The sequence below is a fragment of the Sardina pilchardus genome, chromosome 8 (assembly GCF_963854185.1).
Source record: "Sardina pilchardus chromosome 8, fSarPil1.1, whole genome shotgun sequence".
NCBI lineage: Eukaryota > Metazoa > Chordata > Actinopteri > Clupeiformes > Clupeidae > Sardina > Sardina pilchardus.
The window spans coordinates 10,567,720-10,591,591 of NC_085001.1; the positions used below are offsets into that span (position 1 = coordinate 10,567,720).

General features: G+C 45.6%; 2 protein-coding genes across 3 annotated transcripts in view; one reads left to right on the top strand and one right to left on the bottom strand.

Annotated features, from left to right (window-relative positions):
• The first annotated feature begins 219 nt into the window (after nt 1-219).
• On the top strand, nt 220-4,670 carry LOC134089532 (actin-related protein 2/3 complex subunit 5-like protein). The gene is made up of 4 exons (XM_062543978.1): nt 220-619; nt 2,262-2,334; nt 2,986-3,162; nt 3,742-4,670. Exons 1-4 carry the CDS (start codon nt 480-482, stop codon nt 3,802-3,804), a joined length of 453 nt encoding a protein of 150 aa, XP_062399962.1. The 5' UTR covers nt 220-479; the 3' UTR covers nt 3,805-4,670.
• A 1,172-nt stretch (nt 4,671-5,842) lies between these two features.
• Nucleotides 5,843-23,872, bottom strand: part of golga1 (golgin A1) — a 31,685-nt gene continuing 13,655 nt past the window's right edge. For both annotated transcript variants that reach the window (XM_062542690.1, XM_062542689.1), the window contains 11 exons: nt 23,166-23,261; nt 19,647-19,799; nt 18,921-19,016; nt 11,931-12,020; nt 10,995-11,097; nt 10,462-10,601; nt 9,718-9,876; nt 9,530-9,589; nt 9,138-9,404; nt 8,879-8,965; nt 5,843-8,030 (listed from right to left, as the gene is read on the bottom strand). In XM_062542690.1, coding sequence (XP_062398674.1) covers nt 7,950-8,030; nt 8,879-8,965; nt 9,138-9,404; nt 9,530-9,589; nt 9,718-9,876; nt 10,462-10,601; nt 10,995-11,097; nt 11,931-12,020; nt 18,921-19,016; nt 19,647-19,799; nt 23,166-23,261 — 1,332 coding nt within the window. In that variant the 3' untranslated portion in view covers nt 5,843-7,949. The remainder of the gene's footprint in view (nt 8,031-8,878; nt 8,966-9,137; nt 9,405-9,529; nt 9,590-9,717; nt 9,877-10,461; nt 10,602-10,994; nt 11,098-11,930; nt 12,021-18,920; nt 19,017-19,646; nt 19,800-23,165; nt 23,262-23,872) is intronic.

Below are 23,872 nucleotides of genomic sequence, written 5' to 3' on the forward strand. Positions count from 1 at the left end.
TTGCAGTTGGTTCATTGGTTGAAAAAAAGGTGAGTGAAATTGCTTTACAAAGAGGCCCAGAAGCTGGCCAAATTAGGCTGCATACTGTGGGTCTGGTTGTGATTTTCAACAACCGCACATTAAAATAGCCACTGCGATAACAGTGCAGGATCCCCAACGATGTAACTAACGGGAAACGGAAACATTGTACCACATTATGTCACCATTCAGTTCCGCTTCCGCTACAGTCAGATTTTGTCCGCTCTGCAGGAATGCACAGCGATGATTGTATTTGGAGGGAGGTAACAGATGCACCCTCTCAGCGACATGGCAGGTGTCAATAGCTCTCAAGCTTAGCGTTAGCTACAGACACTGCATGGTGAAATTGCAAGACAGATTTACATCTTTTCCGAGGTTGGACTGCTGCATGTTTGAACGGACAACGGCACATTTTCATCCGTAATCAACAGGCATACGCGTCCATACCCGCGACTGTCCTTATGGCCCAAAACACGCTATCGTCCCGATTTAGGGGAGTCGACATAGACGAATATGACGAGAATAAATTTGTGGATGATCAAGAGGAGTCGGCTGAACAACAAGGACCCGATGCCGCCGAAGTGGACAACCTCATCAGGCAATATCCTTTCTGAATGTGTGTGCTCGCTTCTGCAATAGGTAATATCTGCCAGCAAATAGGTGACTGCTTAGAGATGTCTGTTCATATCGAGAAGTGTGTAGCCTACGATTTTCCTGACCTAAGTTGTTTTGAATTAAGCACGTTGTTTTCCTTTACATAGTTTAAGAGAAAAAAATATAAAACAATCTCTCATGACAAATGTAGTGTGTAACCCCAACGTTTCCACTATTCATTAAGGGTTTTTGGGGTAACAACCTATTTCTTTCTTTACCACCTTGAGTTTTCCCATGCAGGGGAGTGCCTGTTAAGTGGAAGATATATGAACTGACACGTTTAAACGGCGCCAAAAGCAATCAATAAACCACACATATATGCGCATTCCTGTTAGTCATTGAGCAGCCTAATTGAACCGGTGTTTGTGGCATGCCAGAACTCGACCTCTCCCTGCAGTTCGGAGCGTAATGGAATGCCCCGGCGGCATTCCGCGAGGCTGAAGTCATGTCATCACGGTGATCTATTTGCGAGCTTTCCTCTCAATCAACCTCATGACTGCTCGGCGTTGACGAGTGTGTCTAAATTATATCCCCGTGATTTCTTTCTTCCGCCCTTTTGCAGCAGTAAAAATCATAGAGGCCATCCCGCCTTTCGCCATTCGCCTGCTGTAGGACCTGGTTGAAACGTTAACAGACTCTTATTTATGGTCAAATAAAACTCCCTCACTGTGCACACAATGGCGCGACTTAGCGCGAGGCCACAGGTCCGTTCTCTGCTGAATTTGACGCCACCATGTCTTTGTCTTTTATGAATGGATCTTTGTTCAGTTATTACACACAGTCACAGGCATCGGATTGTCCTGTCTTATGCTTTCATGCACCATAGATGTGCACAGTTATTCACCGGCAGGCAGCAGTGGGAATGGGCTCTTGTGGCTCTTAAGTATTCCACACAAGTTGCCCATGAGTGCACGACTTGCCAAGGACAATAGGAATATTCATATGAAAACGTGACACTAGATACCACTGAGTCCGTGGTGCCAGATAGATCTTCTGGAAATGTCCTGTTTGACTGTCAACAAAAGGATCAAAGCTGCCTTTGAAACATGGCCGGTAGCCCTGTGTTGTCAGGAGAAGAAAGGGCATCATTAGACCGTTTGACTGAGGAGATTATCTTTTAAGTTTGTTTGTTTTGAGATATACTGGGAAGTCCCAGCTGAACGTGACCCACTGAACGATCCAGTAGGTGTTGGCACTTTGTTGTCAAAAGTCTGTGAAAGACATGGTTGAGGGCAAGACAAAAGAATACAGTTAAGTAGGTTGTTAGAGTATTCCTGGGGGGTATGCCAAGTACATGGTTTAGTGACAAGCCTGGGCAAGTTAACTCAGAGTAAACCTCCTAATATAAGAGCTGTATGGCTTTATTCTCTGAATGCCATTGGACTGTTGTTGTAGGATATTTACCGTTTACTCTGGGTTAACTTACTTAGGTTTGACAGTAAACCACGTACTTGGAATACCCCTTGGTCAGTAGTGGGCACTAGTGGGCCTGTTGTTGTCCTCCCTGAAATGAACCCATTGCTTCTTTCTTCACTGAGTTTGGTTCTGTAGCGATTGTGTGGCTTATTCCTTAACCAGCTGTAATGCACAGGCGACATGATGACAGCCTTTCACATGGCACTCAAGAACCCACCAATCAACTCGAAGAATGCAGCAGTCAAGGTGAAAGTCTGGAACAATAAACCTGTCCAATTAGCGCTGACAGATGATCTGATGTCAGTACAGACATGCAGCATTTTTTCTGAATGACAATTATATTTCAATACGGCCATTACAAGACCGCTTTAGTAATGAGTAAACTGTGCATATATTTTATATTTTATCTGAATGTTCAGTAGCAGACATACTAACCAAGATATATTTTGTTGTTTTCGCTGAGTAATAGTTAACATGCCAACATGGGCAGTAAAAAACTTGTCCCTGATTGTGTTGCTCAGTTACTGAGGTTTGACCGATAGTAGCCTGAAGATCTTGACCTGTTTCGGGCTATAAACTTGAGTCATGTCACTGTCACAAGACACTGTATTGTGCATGTTTCATGACACTAAATTGAACAGAACAAAACAATGCGTGGTATTAGTTACTGGTCGGAATCCATGTCAAAATATTTATTTGTATTAAGCTGCAAAGTTATCAATGAAAGTATTGCAGTAATGTATTAGCGATGTAATTATTTTATCTCTCTTTTTCTAAATTGTGATTCTCTTTGTCGCTCTGCTCTGCATTCCCTCTCCATCTTTCTCTCTCTTCCTTCTCCCTCCATCCCTTTTCTCCCTCCATCCCTTTTCTCTCTCTCTCGTTCTCTGTCTTCAGGAGAGGGCTCAGACAGTGGTGTTGAAAGTGCTGACCTCATTCAAGAGCAGTGAGATCGAGCCGGCTGTGAAATCCCTGGACAGGAACGGCGTCGACCTGCTGATGAAGTACATCTACAGGGGCTTTGAGAAGCCTTCAGACAACAGCAGTGCTGTCTTGCTGCAATGGCACGAGAAGGTAGGCCCTTGATTTACAGCCAGCAAGCCACCCAGCTGCACCAAAGCAACCTCACCGGTCATCTTTGATGTTCACAGTGTGTACGGGCTCTGTTGCTTTGAGCCCCGTGTGTTTAGATGGTATTGGATTGTTTCAAATCCGATGCTTACAAATGTGGAAAATGCACTAATTGCTTTACACTCTCAAAGGTTTAGCCTCATCTCTTCCATGGTTGTGCGCCGGTATTCGATTGTCGAAATATTCGTCTAGCTCTGAGAAGCTAGCACTCTGCAGATGATGTCATGTTCATGTTGCTATTTGCATAAAAACATGCATAATAACAAGAGTGCATAATATTAATAATAATAGCTTTATCGTCCACAAAAAGTGGAAATTTGTCTTGTGTAATGTGGTGTAATGTGTCTTTTGGTAGTCAAAGTCCACCACACATAGACACTCATTGTAAACCCATGTTTGAGCTTTCTCTGTTTCTTGTCTTTGGTTTCCATCTCATTTAACATGGTCTGTGTATCTGTCTCTCTCTCTCTCCCCCCCCCCTCTCTCTCTCTCTCTCTCTCCCTCTCTCTCTCTCTCCCTCAGGCATTTGCTGTAGGAGGCGTAGGCTGCATCATGCGCGTTCTTACTGCCAGAAAGACAGTCTGAACCCACGGCACCCCTGTTCAGCAGGAGATCTGCACAATCTTCTGTAGTGATCAGATCTGCGTGGAGATCCACCCCCCTACCCCCCGCCCCCCACCCACCACCACCCCCAGCTCCACCTCGTCTTCGGTCTCCGACACGACCAACCGCTCAAGAGTTCCGTGGGTGTGCATCCCACATCACTCAAGACTTTTTGGGGACACGAACAGATTACTGATATATCTATATTTTTTAAACTAAAAAAAAATGTAAACGGGTTGGGAGGAAGCAAGAAGGGAGGGTGTGGTTGGGATGGGTGGGGTGTGTTTGACGGGTGCAGGAGGGCGTGAGGGGTGGGATGGGTGACGTCTCTGGTCGTCTTATTTAATGTGAACAGTCGATTACCTCTCTTGAGTTATATGACCAAACTGTGGGTGCATCCCCAGCCTTTTACGTTCATGTTGGTGATTAGAGATTAAACCAAAAAAAAAAAAGAATACTAATAATAACAATAAAATAGACTGGTTGACTGGCAGAAAGCTGGGAAGAGAACACCCAGCTCAGACAACCTCCTCCGATGTGCCACGGCTTCCTCGGCCAACACAGGGGGGCGCTGTAACCCACCCGACTGGATGTACTCTGCACTAAGATGCCTCTGATTCAGGGAACACTAGTGTCCTGTGCTCCTGTTTCACTCTCTAAACATCACCTCTGTGGAGAGAGAGAAAGAGAGAGAGATGTGGGCTTAAGTACGCGAGCAGTAGCTTCCGAGGTGGTTGATATTTATTCCCCCCTGTAACACTAAGTTGGATTTGAATGGGGGGATGAACTGGGCACACTGAGGAGATATTGTGAAGTGCCTGGTGCAATAAATCTCATGGATACTGTCATCTGTCGTTTCCATTCAGTTGTCCAACTTTGTTTCTTTGATCATCTGGTCCCAGTGGCCCTATTGCATGCTGTGTCACATAAACTGGTAGTGCCAAGTGGGAACTCAACAGAAGCCCAAAAGACAAACATAAATTAGGTGGTGATCTTGTATAATGATCCTCTGGGGGGTATTCCAAGTACATGGTTTATTGGCGAACCTGAGTAAGTTAACTCCGAGTAGGCAGTACACCTCCTAATAGATGAGCAAAACAATGCCACATTGTTGTAGATTAGAAGGTTTACCACATACTCAGATGTGTCAATAAACCACGTGGAACTTGGAATAGCCCCCCTGGTCATAGCAATACGTACAAGTAACAACCAAATGAAAATACTGGCTGGTTCTGCAGTAGGATGGAGCACCAGTTTAGTTGGTAACTTTAGTAGATATTAGATGCATGGATCTATCAGAAATAAGTACCAAATACCAATGTATTAATTGATTCAGTGGTCAGTGGTGCTCTAGGGGATCCATGATCGTAGTGGAAAAGTGGGCTTTCTGTCCAGAATCTGGAGCAGTGTTAGCATGCTGGCTGAAGAGATGGGCTAGCATGTGTAGCCTGAAAAGTGGTGGGTTCAATACCCGGCTTCCACCGTTACCCCTGAACAAGGCACTTCACCTTAAGTTCCTCCGAGGACAGTGGCCCTTGTAATATAATATACATGTAAGCCACTTAAAGTGTCTAATGGTAAATAGTCTAATCCAGTGGTTCTCAAACTGTGGTACGGGGACTCATATTGTGGTACTCTTGGAGTCTCCAAGATGTTTTATTTAATTGAGACAAAATAATAATTTAAAATAATATAAAAACATATATAATGAAAAATGGTTACATTTAAACTAGTTGTTATCTTTCTTGAAAAAACTAAATGAAACAAAACAATGCAAAACAGTATGTACAATGTAAAATATAAATTGGCCTGCGCTACTATATTTTAATGCTGGTCATAATGGTGGTGCTTGGGGAGTCAGTTATTCTGTGAAGTGCTACTCGGTGTGAGGGTTGAGAACCTCTGGTCTAATCTAATCTCTCTGTCAAGTGCTAAATGAAGACATACATATAAATGAAGCTCCTTCAACACAGGATTACCTTAATCAGACTCCCACAAGAATAGATCAGAAGAAAGCATATGAGGCATTCAAAACAGCTCTTTAATTAAACCCAAAAGGATGATGGTATATCTACAAACCTGCCCCTGGGCACCAAAGAAATTGCATCGAACATCGTTACTTACTGATTGAGCACATCACCCACACATGTTGAAGACAAACGGAAAGAGAAGAAGCAAGAAGGACGTTTGCAGACATTTGTAGTGGCATCTGATATGAGGACAACACACAGTCATAAACCAAGATGATTTAGTGGAATCGTGATGATAACTATCCATGACTCCATGAGCTTTTTTATTTTGAAAAATTGCAGTCATTCTCAGCAAGTCGTTCATTTCACACTTGTGCAGCTGGTTGGAACCAGTTTTCTCTTCAAAAAACAGCATTGATTATTTTGACCAGTGCTGCCACAGACAACAGTTGTTCAGTTTACAGTTTTGCCTTTTAAAAAGGTATCTCCTTTACCATAGGTGCTTTGTTATTGACATTATGTCATGACAGACCACAGATTTCCTGTTTACACTTCTCTTCTACAGAAAAAGACAACTGGAAAGAAAAGATGACTGGTTATACTTGGTTTTTACTTTCAGTCTTATAACCTCTCCATCTCCACGATACGCTACATATACGAGGTACCTGGAGTACTGAACAGAGACAGTTAGACACAAAGCAGATCTTTTCTCCCAGTCATTTATAAAACCTTTAGAACCGTTACAACAGACTTTTCTCCTGAACCGACACTTGCACAGTCTCGACAAACAGAACAGCACTGACGACATCGTACACGTGAAACGAGAGGTAGTTTTAACCCATCTGAATGTCATGATCATCCAACCTCCATGTGCCATAGCAGTCCGTCTACAGATAGTACGACCCAATGGGTGATAGCGTTATATAGCAAACCCTCTCATATCCGATGAAGGCAGATGTCTGGTTGGTTTTGTCATAGTCTCGTCTGGCCTCATAGGGCTATGAGCTGCTCTCTGGTCTTTCACACATCCCTGTGCTGGTCCTTCACACGTCCCTGTGCTCTCTATGTAAGGCATGCACACTCATACACAAACACACATGTTGCAAACTGCAGCCCATTAAAATTAATGTTTAGATTCTATTCCCAAGCCAAAAAGCCTGTATACAGACAAAAAAAGACATACCGTACACGCATACATACTCGTCGGCACACGCGCACACACACACTCCTCTATACAGACACATGATGTAAAATACTGCATTTACAGACCAGACATAGGCGAACAAGTGGGAGAAAAGAAACCATATACATCTAGTGATTTATAAATCATTCTCTCTGATGCTTATATACAGCCATTCATATATAAATAGTCATATGGAATGTATTGTTATGTACAGATACACAAAGTTCGGTCCAAACAGGATGTTAGTTTTCCGAGGGTAGGCTAGACACTCACTCTTGGCTGAAGAGGAAAACAAAATGTTTCTCTGCCCAAGTTGAGTTTTTTTTTTTTTTTAAGATCCCATGTGTTCCATTGTGCGCCTTCGAACTCCAGGGTCCTGAGAAAGGCAGTCTTCAAGGCAACTCTGCACCCCAGATGCAGAAAATCCAGGAGCCAAGCGAGCGGAGAAAGCGCATAGCAAATGGGACGTGTTAGGCCAGAGAAAGGAAGGAAGGAAGGAAGAAAGGAAGACAGAAGACAAAAAATGTGGTGACATGAAGGCAAAACTAAGATGGGGAGCTTCTGCATAACACCTGATTGCTTTTTAGTTCCATTGAAATCACTGCAAATGAAATGAAATAAAATAAATAATAGAATACAGAGAAAGCTTAGTGTTCTGGCAGATCTCTCATCTTCTCATAGATGTTGGTAATTTTGAGAAACAAAAACAAAAGCAAACAAAACAAAATCAAAAGACCAACAGAAGATGTCAGGAGGACAGGTTCTCCAGTCTCTCAGAGGAACTGAAGATGTTCTCAGAAGACCCCACAGGGTAGTTGCCTTTGTTAAAGCTGCGAAGGGACACTTCATAAGAAAACCACATCCTCCTTTGTTTTCATCCAAGTTTGTGTCCACTCCTTCCTTCCATCCATCTATCCGTCCATCCATCCTTCCGTCCATCCAACCATCGTCCCCCTGGCTGCTATAATTCCACCTCAGCTCCAGTGGTTGGCGGACGCAGAGATTGAGGGCCGGACGATGCCTTTGGGAGAGGGCTTGGAGCCAAACCATGACATCTGAGACAGGAAAACAACAACCATTTTTATTTCTATTTTAAATTCAATTCAAAATCCAAAATATATACCATCAATAACACCAAACAATTCCCATTGATAGTCTTAATGTTTATATACATACATTCCCTTCAATTTCCTTTCTTTTTTCACTCCCCCCCCCACCCCCAATTTTGTTTTGTTTTGTGTGTTTTTTGTTTTCAGTTACGTTTCACATTATGCATTACTGTTGGTGTGTAATTTGTTTTGCTTTGTATATGTGAAAGCAATACAAATATATTATAGAAGGTGAATGATTTGTCTCATAGAGGTGCTTCACACGGGCACTTAATTGCCACGGTCTGTCAAGTTACTTTTTGCTTTTAATGCTGTTATTGGTATATGGAAGATGTGTATTTTAAATCAGTGCTACTCTCCATAATTTAGTCTGGGTCCAGATAGGATGGTGATGGGGTCCAGACCCCAACCTCGGTCCAACTATTAATGACCTCTGGATTAGAACATGACGTGACCACTCAGACACTCACTATCAGTGCATTGATTTGTTAGGTCTGCTACAGAGAGAGTGGATGGTCATAGTTCTTTGGTGTGGTTCCAAATTCTCTTTCAGACAACTCTAGCAGCATGGAAACGTCCAGTGAAATATGATGTGAGCGTGTCACTAACACTGTGTGGCGTTCTCTTTTGGTCAATCGATTGCTTTGGCTGGTGATTCTGCAATTGATTTAGCATTTTGGATGCAGAGAAATGGCTATGATCAGACACACAGACACACAGACACACAGACACACAGACACACAGACACACACACACACACACACACACACACACACACACACACACACACACACCTTATATTCAAGTGTTTGTTTCAGCATGTCCTCTTCCTCTGGAGTGAAATGCAGGAGGACTGACACAGCCCTAATAAGGTGGAATGCCTATGGATGGAGAAAGAAGGGGAGGGGTTCACAGAGAGAGAGAGAGAGAATATTACTTAGAGTACAACACTATTTAAACAACGAAACAACCTCTCCTCTCCCTGCAAAAACAGGGTGGTGTCTGATCGGGCACTTAAGCTGCTTGTGTGTGTGTGTGATGGTCTCCTCTCACCTCTGCCTCTCTGCAGGACATGAACTTGAGCACCACGTGTTTGAGATACTCAAAGTTGATCTCCCGCGAGTCGTTCAGGTCCGAGGTGTTGATCACGGTAGTGCCGGGTCCAGGCGCCGAGGCCGGGCCAAAGCCTGGGGCTAAAGTAGGCGCCGTGGCTGAGGCCGAGGCCTCTGTGCTGGGTCGGTCCATCAGCCTCTCCTGCCTGTCCCCTCGGCTCTCCAGGGCCCTCTCTCTCCCATCAGTCTCAGAGTCTGGCTTCAGTTTCTACAGAGGGAAACGCAGGGAAAAGATGTCTCCATGAGTCTGCATGCGGATGAGGTCAAGTCACGATATGGAAAATACCGTAGTTTGTAGTCTGTGCTGTTTGACTTGGATAGAAAATCACTTACAAGCTCTTTCTGTAAGGTCCTCTTCAGTTCAGCCAGTCTTTGCTGTAGTTGTTTTATAGTCTGGAGATCAGACAAGGACGCATCAATAGAGACAAAGGTCATGCGAGCACAGAGCAAATGCTATAGAGCAAATATTAGGCTACTTCAAGACATGACTAATTCATCTGTACACACACACACACACACACCTTGTTTTTATCACCGAGCTGCTGTTCCAGGTCCTTGTTGATCTTCTGCAGCTGGTCCAGGTCGTCAACGGTAACCGTGCCGTTCTGCTCCCCCTCCCCAGCCTCCGGGCCCTGCAGCTGCACACTCATGCTCTCCAGCTCCCCCTGCAGGTCAGACACCTACACCACAACAACAACAACAACAACAACACAAAGACCGCGTCAGTGCACCACCTCAGGACCATCACACAGCATGAAAAACACCTACAAAAGATACACACATGGAGTAACCTGCATCTTACACATACTGTTAATACATACCATAAATATATAGTATAATACAATACTATACTAATAGTATACGATAATACAACATACTGACATAGATATCATCTGAAAATTCTAGAAATACATCCTAAAAGAGGACCCTCTTCATAATGAAAGCATTGCTATGATCAAGCAAGCTCAAAAGGGAATACAGGGTTGTTTTGACCCGGCAATGTACTAGTTTCCACATATGAAAGGAAACACACAGATGAAACAACATGCTGAGATCAGAAACTGCTTTGAAATCATATGCTTTGTGAGTTTGTTTCACAGACACTTGGCTATGAACTTGACTTTAACTTCCCTGCTTCCATTTCCACAACTGTGAGAGAGGGAATCGGTTTCTTTCCCATGGCGCATTAACACAACGAGGCTCTTAAAAACCCAAGAGGTAGCATGTTCATTCCTCCAGGAAACTGTCCGGTCTCAGCCCCTCACCCTTGATTGGCAGGAATCCAGCTGCTCCGTCTGTGAGATCACTTCCTGTCTGAGGGCTGCCAGCTGGGCCTCGTGTTCCTGGTCCCTCTCCGCCACCTCCTCACGCACCTGCGCCGTCTCGGCATGGGCAACATTCACAGCTGACACACACACACACACACACACACACACACACACACACACACACACACACACACACACACACACACACACACACACACACACACACACACACACACACACACACACACACACACACACACACACACACACACACACACACACACACACACACACACACACACACACACACACAGCAACACCATTAGCAACGCAAACGCATATACAAACACCATTGCAAATATACAGACACAGAATGCTGTTCCGCTCCCCTCCTTTCCAAACAGAAGACATACGCCTGTATTTGCGTGTATTATATAATGTGGAGTGTTTGAGCACAGCTCACGGTGAAAAGGCAGCCCTGCTGTGACGTGGCTGAGGAGGACATTGTGTGCGTGTTCGCGCTGTTTTACCTTCCTGAAGGCCTTGGATCTCTGCCTCCTTTGCAGCCAGCTGCTCAGAGAGCTGAGAGAGATCCTGCTGTAGCGCTTGCTGAGAGGATGTCAGCTCGCCCACCTACGTCAGCAGGTTACACACACACACACACACACACACACACACACACACACACACACACACACACACACACACACACACACACACACACACACACACACACACACACACACACACACACACACACACACACACACACACACACACACACACACACGGGACAAACAGTTAACATCACTTCTACTGTGCAAACAACATAAGCAAACTGCACAACACTGCGGATGACGACTCACTGGTGAAGCCAAAGGCGGAGCCCAAGAGAAACAGCAGCACCACCACCACCACCAAAACCACCAACACCAGCAACACCACATGGCATTTTTTAGCTTTGAATTTTTTCAGCATCAGCCTCTTTGTGCTGTCTCCCTCTTTTGAGTTGTTCACCTGTATCTACTGTTTTGGATTCTGTGCACTAAAGCCAAACATCTGCATACAGTAAACGCTGACCTGAGCATAAGGTGCAAGCTAACTCGAGCAGGTGCAGCCCATCACATTACGCCACTACATATTCATTGTGTGCTCCTGAAGCAGTGCGATGCTTGGCTGGAATGCTACATGGCTCTCTGCCCAAGAAATGCACAGGGTGAAAAGCTCCTTCTAAAAGCTCCATTACATACAATAGATCTGCTCACATCTGAACATCTCCTCTAAGCAGCAGGTCTGCAAGCATTTTACTCAGAGTACTCCTGCCTGGGCACACCCCTCATTATGCAGCATATGGCACCTTAAACACACAAACTATTTGCAGAAGCAGTGTGTGGGAGTATGTGAGAGAGTGTGTGTGTGTGTGTGTGTGTGTGTGTGTGTGTGTGTGTGTGTGGGAGTGTTAGTACCTGGAGCTGCAGCTCTTCCTTCTGTTTCCTAGTGTCCTCCAGCGCTTTGGCGATCTCCACACTCACCGTCTGACGGCTGGTCATGTCCGCCTATGCACACACACACACACACACACACACATATTAGAGTTCATCTCAAAATGAATGCTGTGAGTTGTAGGTATATATATCTATATTAAGTTTTAGATCAGTTACAGGTGAGACATTTATCTCAAGCGGATAGTAAACATTGATGTGTATGTTATTCTTGTGCTTTCCAGTTTGATTCAGCTTGTGTGTGCATGTTTTACCCCGTCCTGTTCCATCTCTTGCGTGTGTGTGTCCGCGTGTGTGTGAAGGTGTAAGTGTGTGTTTATGTGTGAATTTAAGTGCGAGTATGTGTGTTTTACCTCGGCCTGTTCCATCTCTCGTGTATGTCCGTGTGTGTTGTTACAACCGAGGGTTGAGTTAACTAGCGACCCACAACGCCGATACGCGAATGCCAAACGCAACCGCATATACTAGCCAGCTTATCTAAAACATTACAAACTACGCTCGTAAGTCTAGGGGGAATTCTAATAGCTAGCCAACCTTCAGTGTAACTTACCCTGCGTGTCTGTGTTAACGTGGACGTGAGACTATGTCAATAGTGTGGGTAATGTTGTATGCAACTATTGAAGGCCACAAGAGACAAGCTTACCAGCTCCGAGGGCGAGCGTGCAAACCGGGCCAGCACAGGTGTTGCTCTTCCTCCGAGAGCGGCCAGCTCTCTCTGTTGTTCGGTTGTTTAGTTCAGTTTTGTTAAAAGAATGTCCGGTGCCAGACTCAACGTTCAACATAGAAATAATAACTGTATTGCAAAAGGGCGAATGTCCGCTCAGGTCGAAAACGGCGTCTCTCTTCAGTTGCGACACTCTGGCGTCTTCCCGCTTCCTCCAGGTGTCCACCTGTAATCAATTTTTTTGAAACTCCGCGCTTGCCCCGCCCAGCAATCAGCTGGTGCTCGAGCAGCCTTCAATCAGTATGTGCTTTTTCCCTAGCCTGACCGTAACATTCCTTCCCCCATCAGACAAAAAAAAACTAATAATATATATTTTTTTCCACCTCATTTCAAGTTATATATTTTTCTTTTTTTTTTTTTTTTTTTTTTAACCATGGCACCGGCTATTGAAAATCTAATGGACTATACATAATATATTTTTTCTTCAGTTCATCATCATAAAACCATTATTCTTATTTCTGTCATCTTCCTAACACAAAGTGACACACTTATGTCATAATCTCTCCAGTATTTCTAAGCACGTGATAAAGTGTCTGCAATGATGTTATCCTTGCCAGCTATATGCTGAACCACTAGGCTGTAGGGTTGAAGCACAAGACTCCACCGGAAGACTCGAGCATTGGAAGTCTTGAACTTCGCTACAAAGGTCAGGGGGTTGTGGTCTGTCAGGACCAACAGCTCCCCACCCGAACTTGCGACATAAACCTCAAAGTGGCGCAGTGCTAGCACCAATGCTAGCGCTTCCTTTTCAATTGTAGAGTAAGCCCGCTGATGTTTATTGAGCTTCTTTGAGAAATATGCAACAGGTCTATCAAAACCCTGATCATCTACTTGCAGCAAAACAGCACCGACTCCCACCTCGCACGCATCCACTGCAAGTTTAAAGGGGATGGCAAAGTCGGGTGCCCTCAACACTGGCTCACAAGACAGAACAGCCTTAACCCTATCAAATGCCAGCTGGCAAGTGTCAGACCACCTGAACTTCACATCCTTGCGAAGTAAGTTTGTCAAAGGTTCAGTTACCACAGCAAAGTTTGGGACAAACCTACGATAAAAACCACACATCCCAAGCACTCTCATGAGCTCTCTGCGAGTTCTTGGGACAGGGAGATCCGAGATAGCCTGGATCTTGGCTTGTCTAGGACACACCAAGCCCTGACCCACCTGATGTCCTAAGTAGGTCACCTGACCTTGGCCAAACTCACACTTTGGCAAGTTCACAATCAACTGGGCCTGCTGTAACCTCACAAACAGTTCTCTCAGATGTCCCATGTGCTCAACCCATGAGGCACTGAATGCCACCAGATCATCAATGTAGGTGACCACATTGGTCAGCCCTGCTGTAACTGTATTCATCGCCCTCTGGAAAGTGGCTGGGGCATTCTTCATCCCAAAAGGGAGTACTTGGCACTGATAGAGGCCGAGAGGAGTGACAAATGCTGACACCTGCTGGGCGCGAGGTGTTAGAGGCACTTGCCAGTAGCCCTTTAAAAGATCTAACTTGGACACATACTGGGCGCTACCAATGCGGTCAATACAGTCATCTAGACGCGGGATGGGAAAAGCATCTGTCTTTGTGACTTGATTTACCTTCCGGTAATCAATGCAGAACCGCATTGTACCGTCTGCTTTCGGGACCAGTACCACTGGCGAACTCCATTCACTATGACTGGGCTGGACCACCCCAATCTTAGTCATGTACTCAAGCTCTTCCTGCACCTGTTTTAGCTTGGCTGGACCCAACCTATAAGGGTGTTGCTTTATAGGCAGAGCCTCACCAGTGTCTACATCGTGCACTGCTAGATTTGTGCGACCAGGGACATCACGGAACAACTCCGGATAATCCCCCACCAAAGCTCTTAGGTCAGCTTGCTGACTCTCACTCAAGTGACCGAGATGTTTATCAAATGCTCGCAGAGCCTCGGAATTGCTAACGCGCACCCCAACAGGTTCAACAGCCTCAACGCCATCTTCACCATGATCCAGCTCATCTTTAGCAGACACACAAGCTACAGGAACAGAATCTGCTCTCCCCACATATGCCTTCAATAAGTTCACATGACACAGACGTGACTTCGTTCTCCGGTCTGGAGTTTCAACGACATAATTGCGGTCTCCCACTCTCTTCTCAATCACGTAAGGACCACAAAAACGCGTGCTCAAACTGTCTCCCCTCATGGGCAAAAGCATCAAGACTCTGTCTCCAGGCTTAAAAATTCGCTCTACAGCCCTCTTGTCATAATGCATTTTCATGCGCTCCTGAGCTCCTTTCAGATGTTCTTGAGCCACCTGACAAGCAGATGACAGTCGGTCACGGAACATGGCTACGTACTGCAAAACAGTCCCCTCACTAGACTGCTTCACCAGTCGCTCTTTGATCATTTTCAATGGACCCCTGACATCATGACCAAAAACCAATTCAAAGGGGGTAAACCCGGTAGACTCATTCATAGCGTCTCTGAGCGCAAACAACAAGAACGGGAGAGCCACATCCCAATCCCCAGGATGTTGAACAGAGTAGGTCTTAATTGCAGTCTTCAAGGTTTGATGGTACCGCTCAATGGCTCCCTGAGACTGAGGATGGTACGCCGAAGAAGTAATCTGCTCAATCCCTAGGTCACACATTACCTCCTGAAACACATTGGACACAAAATTGGTGCCCCGGTCAGACTGAATTTGCCTTGGGAGGCCAAAACGAGAGAAGAAACCTATTAAAGCATCAAGAACCGGTTTTGCCTTAATATCTCTCAGAGGCAAAGCCTCAGGAAAGCGAGTAGTAACATCCATGATTGTTAACAGATACTGATTACCTTTTTTCGTCTTAGGCAACGGCCCAACACAGTCAATAAGGACCCGAGAAAAAGGCTCATCAACAACAGGGAGAGGACATAAAGGTGCAAGGGGGATTTTCTGATTGGGTTTCCCCACCATCTGACATGAATGACAAGACCTACAGACAGCCACCACATCGCGATGTAACCGAGGCCAGTAGAAATGCCGGAGGATTTTTGCCTGGGTTTTCCTAATGCCCAAATGGCCAGCCAACGGTGTTTCATGGGCCAGACGCAAAACTTCAGGGCGGAAACTCTCTGGCAACACAACCTGCTCCACAGTACTCCAGACCTCAGTGGCCGGACGATCAGACGGCCTCCACTTTCGCATCAACACATCATCACGCACATAAAATCCCTCAGCCATATCTCTACTTTCTTCTGAGCTAACAGCACTCTCTCTTATTGATGCTAACACAGGGTCCGCCTTCTGACCAGCAATAAGCGCTGCCCTGCTATACTGCTGAGCATCAGGCAGACCATCCAATGTTGCAAGAAAGGTATCAGACAAAGCTACAGATTCTACTTCTGTCGGTGTGGCGCTCAATGTTCTCTTTGACTGAGAGCGTGTGACCACACAGGCTGGGAAAATCGCAGGACACTCTCGTTCCAGAGCTAAGGTCTCTGGCGACTCACAAGGCTCCAAACTTACAACAGGAGTAAGACAGACTTGACTACCAGCCAAGTCGTTGCCTAAGAGCAAACCAACGCCATCTATGGGCAAAGACTGTACTACACCCACAGTAACATAACCAGTAATAAGGTTAGATTTCAGAAACACTCTATGCAGAGGGACAGCACCATACTCACCTCCCAGACCTTTAAGGAGGACAGAGGCTTTCAGGGAAGTTTTATCCGTCCAAGACATTAGCCCAGCTAACAAAAGAGACTGAGCTGCCCCTGTATCCCTTAATACATTTACTGGTACCTCAGGCTCTCCTTCAGAGGGCGCAACCGCACCCTGAGAGACAAAGCTTTTATACACCTCAGACGTTACTCCTATAGGTGTGTTCACTGGGGACAGTGGCTCGTGAGAGACAGGACTTTCTCCATTCTCAGCCATCACACAGGCTATAGGCCGTCGAGCATCATCATAACGGCCTCTACTCTCCAGCAGCCGACAGCGAGACTTCATATGACCAGGTTTCTTACAGTAGTGGCAAATGATCTCACTGGACTGGTTAGATTGACGAAAAGGCTTGGTACTAGAAAAAGGTTTAGGACCAGCTCTGCTGCTCTGATCTGCTCTGATCTGACTCGGTGGATCCACCTCTTTCTTACTTTCAAATCCCTGCTTCCGGCCCATTACTGAGGATCTGCCTTTCCAAGGATCTTGGTGAACCAACACATAATTATCAACCTTTTCAGCAGCTTTCCTCGGCTCAGTCACTTGCTGTTCATTCAAATGCACTTCAATATGACGAGGCACACTAGATTTAAACTGCTCTAAGAGAAGCAATTTTCTCAGGTCTTGAAAAGTGTGAACCTCACAAGCCCGCAGCCACTTGTCGAACGCCAGCTCCTGCTGCCTAGCGAGATCGACATATGTCTGGTCAGACTTTAACTTTAAAGTGCGGAATTCCAGCCGATAAGCTTCAGGAACCCGTTCATAAGCTCTGAGGACTGCTTTCTTAACCGCCTCATATTCACCACTATCCGCAAACCCAAGGGCAACGTACGCTTCCTGTGCCTTCCCTGTAAATTCTCTTCGAACCAAAGTCACCCACTCAGACTGAGGCCAAGACCTCTCAGTTGCAGTACGCTCAAAAGCCTCAAAAAAAATCTCTGGAGCCTCTACACAAAACCGTGGCATGATCTTCAAACACCTACCGATATCAAAACGTCCCTGATGTTCCCGCTGACGCTGATTATCTTGACTTTCTCTCTTTATCTGTTCCAGTTTTGTGTTAGCTACCTGTAATTCAAGCTGCAGATCCTGCTCTCTTTTCTCACGCTGTTCCTCTTCATACTGCCTGTCTTTCACTCTGCGTATTTCTTTAGTGCGCTCATCTGTACACCCAAGCTGCAAAGCTAATTTATCCACAAGTGAGATTTTCTTCATGTCTTCTGCATATTCAATTTCCATGAAATCCAACAGCTCCACTATCTGTGTCTTAGTGAGCTTCACAAGCCGACATCGAGTCACCTCTTCTTCCATGAACTCTTCAGCAAATTCAGTCATTTTGCCTGATACAAAGTTAACTCAAAATAGTCAAATGCCAGAACAGGCTAAACCAAAAAGCATTCAAAATGCAATACTCTACTTGCCAAAGCTGAAAATATTTGCAATGGTCAATGCACAAAATTTCCCAGCATACACTGGACCTAAACAAACAAAAGGGCTGTTAGACCTCCTATACTGTACCAATCGCGCTAAAGGCAGCGCTACAAAACCATTCAAATACAAGTTTAGGACTTGGCAAACAAAATAACTAGGCCTAGCCTACTTCAAACAGGCACCCTAGTACACAGACCATAGGCTACAACAGAAAAGTCCACAGGAGCAAATAAAGCTACACAAATTGGTTGGCTACCACCAACACTTTACACTTGAAAACTGCAAAGCGAGAGCAAATAAACGTCGGCGTTACTTTCGCAGAGCGACACAAAACCCTTATGAAATCGCTAAACAATTGTTTACACAACTTTACAAAACACGTCTGCACACAAACACTCCGTAACCGAACTACTTACCACAATACACTACAGGGAACAAACACTAAATCCCGGACGAGCTCTCCACTTGTTACAACCGAGGGTTGAGTTAACTAGCGACCCACAACGCCGATACGCGAATGCCAAACGCAACCGCATATACTAGCCAGCTTATCTAAAACATTACAAACTACGCTCGTAAGTCTAGGGGGAATTCTAATAGCTAGCCAACCTTCAGTGTAACTTACCCTGCGTGTCTGTGTTAACGTGGACGTGAGACTATGTCAATAGTGTGGGTAATGTTGTATGCAACTATTGAAGGCCACAAGAGACAAGCTTACCAGCTCCGAGGGCGAGCGTGCAAACCGGGCCAGCACAGGTGTTGCTCTTCCTCCGAGAGCGGCCAGCTCTCTCTGTTGTTCGGTTGTTTAGTTCAGTTTTGTTAAAAGAATGTCCGGTGCCAGACTCAACGTTCAACATAGAAATAATAACTGTATTGCAAAAGGGCGAATGTCCGCTCAGGTCGAAAACGGCGTCTCTCTTCAGTTGCGACACTCTGGCGTCTTCCCGCTTCCTCCAGGTGTCCACCTGTAATCAATTTTTTTGAAACTCCGCGCTTGCCCCGCCCAGCAATCAGCTGGTGCTCGAGCAGCCTTCAATCAGTATGTGCTTTTTCCCTAGCCTGACCGTAACAGTGTGTATGAAGTGTAAGTGTGTGAATTTAAGTGTGAATGTGTGTTTTACCCGGGCCTGTTGGAGTTCCTGCGTGCGTGCGTGTAGCGAGCTCTCCACCTCCAGGTGCTGCCTCTGCAGCTCTGCCTTCTGCTCCTCCAGCTCCCTCTACAAGGGCCACCGGAAACGAGGGATGAGAGGAGAGGAGAGGAAGAAAACAAGGGATGAGAGAGGGAGAGGGACAATAACAATGCTAAGAGAGCACAGAGAAAGGCTGAGAGAAAGCAGAAGATACAGAGAAGAACAGCACAGAGAGAAAAAGACAACACTCCCTCATATATGTTTCATGGATACAGAGGATGAGATGCAGTTTCATGCAGCTGCTGAAAGTATAATACCTGATCACAAAAGGGAGAACACGAGGGAGAGGGAGAGAGAGAAAGAAAGAGATTAAGAGAGAGGGAATGCAAAATGAAAGAGAAAGCCTTTTAAAAAACAAGCATGTGTGAGAGAAGAGGGGAAGGAACAGAAAAAAAAAAGACAAGCAAAGCACTCTAAACAAACAGCTCCTAATTCAACTGTGTGGCCTGAACCAGCAAAACTGAAAACAAACAGAACGAGAACACAATGTGGTATCCAAACACACACACACACACACACACACACACACACACACACACACACACACACACACACACACACACACACACACACACACACACACACACACACACACACACACACACACACACACACACACACACACACACACACACTCCCTGTGTCTGCCTCGCGCACCTTAGCCTGCTCTGCGGCCGCGTGCTCGGCGTCTCTCTCGGCGTTGAGGCCGGCGAGCTGCTCCTCCAGGCGAGCGCAGCGGTCCAGGCCCCTCTGCCTCTGGGACGACACCTGTTGCTGCAGCCGCTCCCGCTCCTCCCTCCAGCCCTCCTGCTGCAGGGGCACCACAGGACTCAGGTCAAGGTCAAGTTCAAGTTCAAGTTCAAGTTCAAGTTTATTGTTGCATCTCAGGTATATTTACATATATCAAAGAGCAAAAATCGTAGGTCCCCTCCCCCCCATGGCCTGCTATATGGCCTTAGAGGCTTTAAAATAGAACAATAAATACACACAATAAGGTCACACTCTGATGCTAACGCTACATCACACTAGCCTAGACATCTTTTTTATATATATATACTGTATATATTTTAAAGTACATCTTTTTTGGTCTTTTATGCCTTTAATTAGACAGGACAGTGTAGAGAGACAGGAAGCGAGTGGGAGAGAGAGTATGGGGTGGGATCCGGAAAGGACCAACGGAGCGGGAATCGAACCCGGGTCACCGGCATGCGGTGCAGGTGCCCCAGCAAGTCGCGCCACGACTGGGGCCTGGCCTAGACATCTTGACGCCCCTAGCAGGAGCAAATCCAATTTGCTGCAGGGGTAGTCAAGCAACTCTGCGCTGACTTGAGAGCTGGACATTTTACACTCCTATCGGGCCATTCACATCGTGTATAGAGTCGGTGGGCGGGCTTAACATAATGACAACGCGACCGTTAAGAATCGTGAATTCCAATCCTGCTACTTGAAAACAAGAATGATTGGTTGTAGCACTATCCTACTGCGTGGAGAGGGAATTTGAAAGACAATCGTTCATCCCACCCTTCCGATTGAGCCCTGCCTATGATGAATTCCCAGACCCTATCTTGATGTATGTAGGTCTGGCTCGTCAGGCTAAGATCACAGCTCTGTACTTAAACATGGCCAAGGGACTGATGCTAGCTAATGCGCTAAGACTTACTTACTAACTTACTTACTGACTGACTAATGTTATTTGAGTTCTTAACTTTAACATTGCCAAGGGTCTGACACTATGCTAATGCTAACTAAGCTCTACATTTAAACATGGCCAAGGGTCTGATACTAGCTAACGACAACTGACTTCTACAGTTAAATATGGCCATCTAGGTCTGACAGTAGCTAACGCTAATGCTGAAAGACCAACCACAGGCATTTGCTCCAGCCCACCTGCTGAAAGGGGCACCAGAGGGCAGGTATGCTAACAAGACTTAAATATGGGCTGGTGTCTAACACCTAGCGCTAATGGAGCTCTACACTTAAAGGCCAGCACTAATCTGTTCTGTATGCTCCAGGCAGAGATTAGAGGCTAGCTCTAAAGAAGCCCACAGAGGGCCATGGGTCTGATAACAAGACTGATAAACTAATGCTAACAATAAAGGGTAGAATTATAGGCGGTTATTAGTTATTACATCTCTGGGAATGACCACATTCTACTTTCTTGGTCATTTTGTCTTGGAAACACAACTGAGGCCCACTACCAGATCGTGTGAATCTGTATCTCAAAGTAGATCCCCATAGGATGAAGTATGACTGTTTGGGACCCATATTTGAGTGGGTAAGTATACACATGCATTTTACTCAGTGTCCATTTGGAGATTCCAAAAAGGACCTTCGATCAGCCAAAACAAATACGGACAGCAAAACTCTTACTATGAAAGAACCCCTTTATCTAGATTCTAGAATGATCTTGGTGTCAAATGAAAGTTACACTCTGTGTCACGTTACTTGTACCTGGAGTGCTTTGCATTGGCTGCGTCATGAAGTCAGAGAGGTATGTAGCATATGGTAGTTCATGATAAGGTAGTCAAAAGAAAATATATCCACACACTGTATTGTCCAGTATGCTCCCAGTTTAATGTACCCTGCCATTAAACTGGGAGCATACAAGACAGTGTGCAGATATTGTTTCTTTTGACTACGTTTGTGTCCATATCCAGCACCTGTCGAAGTTGTAGATGTGTGTGCATTCCTACACTGCAGTTCATGATAAGGTGCCGATGCATTTGTAATGTAATACATTATGGCCTGTGCAGACTACACGATTTCAGCCCGATTTTGCCACTATTGTGTCGTGGCCGACAAATTTCCATTGTCGGGTCCGAATATTCAAAGTCGGGAACGACGTTCGAAGGAGGAAGCGTCTTGTAATCTGACATGTTCAACGACCCGCGATTTATTGTCTGCGACATTCTAAGACGTTACGACCAAAAGTCTAGCATGTTAGATTTTTTGGGTAATCTCCTACGACTCCCGTGTTGACACTGATACTGTGACGACACACGACGAGAAGGCTACGATAAGTGATCTTGTAATGTGGCCACTCTTGCGGCCACGACACTGCATGGTTCTCTGATCGCCTAGTCTGACATGGTCAATCGTAAAAGATAATCGTGAAAGACAAAAAAGTCGTGTAGTCCGTACAGGCCATTAGTAGGGGGCGCTGTAACTATTCTGTATTCAGGACACCTGACTGTTAATGGCATGATATCGCATCATAATAAGTTATCATTTTGGTGTCATGACAACACAACAATAATACGCATGCCTAACTAGTCCAGGGTGCAGGTCAGTCAGAAGTCAATGCTAACGTTGCCACATAAACTCAGTTCATCATTAAAGCCAGTACTGCTTGGCCTTTAGAATGACTTTATGATTAAGCTTTATATAAAGAGAGATTAACAAGATTACCCCACAAGCCAAAGGTTGAAAGTAGCAGATAACACATTTTTGCTTTCCTTTTCTTTTGGCATAGCTTCAATTTGTTCAATCACTGTCATAGCACTGAACTTTTCAGAGGCTGTCGTCGAGAGAACGAAAGAGAAGTGAGTGAAGTGTTGGGGGAATGAGAAGGAAACGGAGCAAATGACTTCAATCGAGTGACTTCAATCAGAGAGAAAAGGCAGAGGGGGGGAAATTTCTTGCGGTTTTGAAATCCTTCTCTGGATTCACACCCATGGTGTCTAATCAAGCACATCGAAATATGACATCTGAGGTAGAACTCTGGCGAGAGAGATAAAAGGTGCCGCATTCTCATACAGATGTGTCTTCGTAAAAAAAATTATGTTTAGTCAGTGCATTGGCAAACGTGCAAACACACCAGAGTGTTTACTTTGCTAAGATACAGAAATGTCAGAGTCATATCTCTGTGTATTTTGCAGTTCACGGCCAAGAGGGTTTTCAGTAGCGAGACCACCAGTACAGCAGTGAGAGAGAGGTAATGTTTACCCACGTCTCTTAGGCAAACACTGACTGCCATGTCTGTGTGTGGTATGATGGTGTGATTGGGGAAGGGGGGGGGGGGTGCAGGGGGGGTGTACAGTGCAAGGCTGTGGAGGATGGGTTGGGGTAGTACTATGTGTGTGTGTGTGTGTGTGTGTTTGTGTGTGTGTGTGTGTGTGTGTGTGTGTGCGCATGTGCAAGTGTGTGTGTGTGTTTGGTTGGTGCTTAATGTCTTACCAGAGTGTGTTTGTGTGCTTCACTGTCGGCCAGCTGCTGTTCAGCGTTCTTCAGCTTCTGGGTGAACTCCTCTACCTGCTGCTCCAGAGCCCCAATCTGAGGGAGACCGGGAGAGAAGTAGGGCTGTGTGAGACATCAAACTTACTCCCACACACACACACACACACACACACACACACACACACACACACACACACACACACACACACACACACACACACACACACACACACACACACACACACACACACACACACACACACACACACACACACACACACACACACACACACACACACACACACACACACACACACACACACACACACACACACACACACACACGACACACATCAAGGCTGTATGAGACATGCATCTCACTCGCTCTCTCTCACACACACCCACCAATCACATGCATCAAGGTTATGATAGCGGCATCACAAACATACAACGCACTCTTAATGAATCATTTGTAGAACACTCCAACACACACTGGTGGTGACACATACATTCCTTAAGATCAGCCACCCACAGTGCTGACAGAGTCACACACACATGGAGACACCAAAACACACACAAATATGGAGACAAAAGGGAGAGAGCGCGCGAGAGCGCGCACACACACACACACACACACACACACACACACACACACACACACACACACACACACACACACACACACACACACACACACACACACACAC

What these genes read in the sequence shown, in the direction of transcription:
- LOC134089532 (XM_062543978.1), top strand. Translation starts at nt 480, where the DNA reads ATGGCCCAAAACACGCTATCGTCCCGATTTAGGGGAGTCGACATAGAC. An exon ending in GTGGACAACCTCATCAGGCA is followed by an intron (nt 620 to 2,261) that starts ATATCCTTTCTG and finishes GCTGTAATGCAC; the next exon opens with AGGCGACATGATGACAGCCT. An exon ending in TGCTGCAATGGCACGAGAAG is followed by an intron (nt 3,163 to 3,741) that starts GTAGGCCCTTGA and finishes TCTCTCCCTCAG; the next exon opens with GCATTTGCTGTAGGAGGCGT.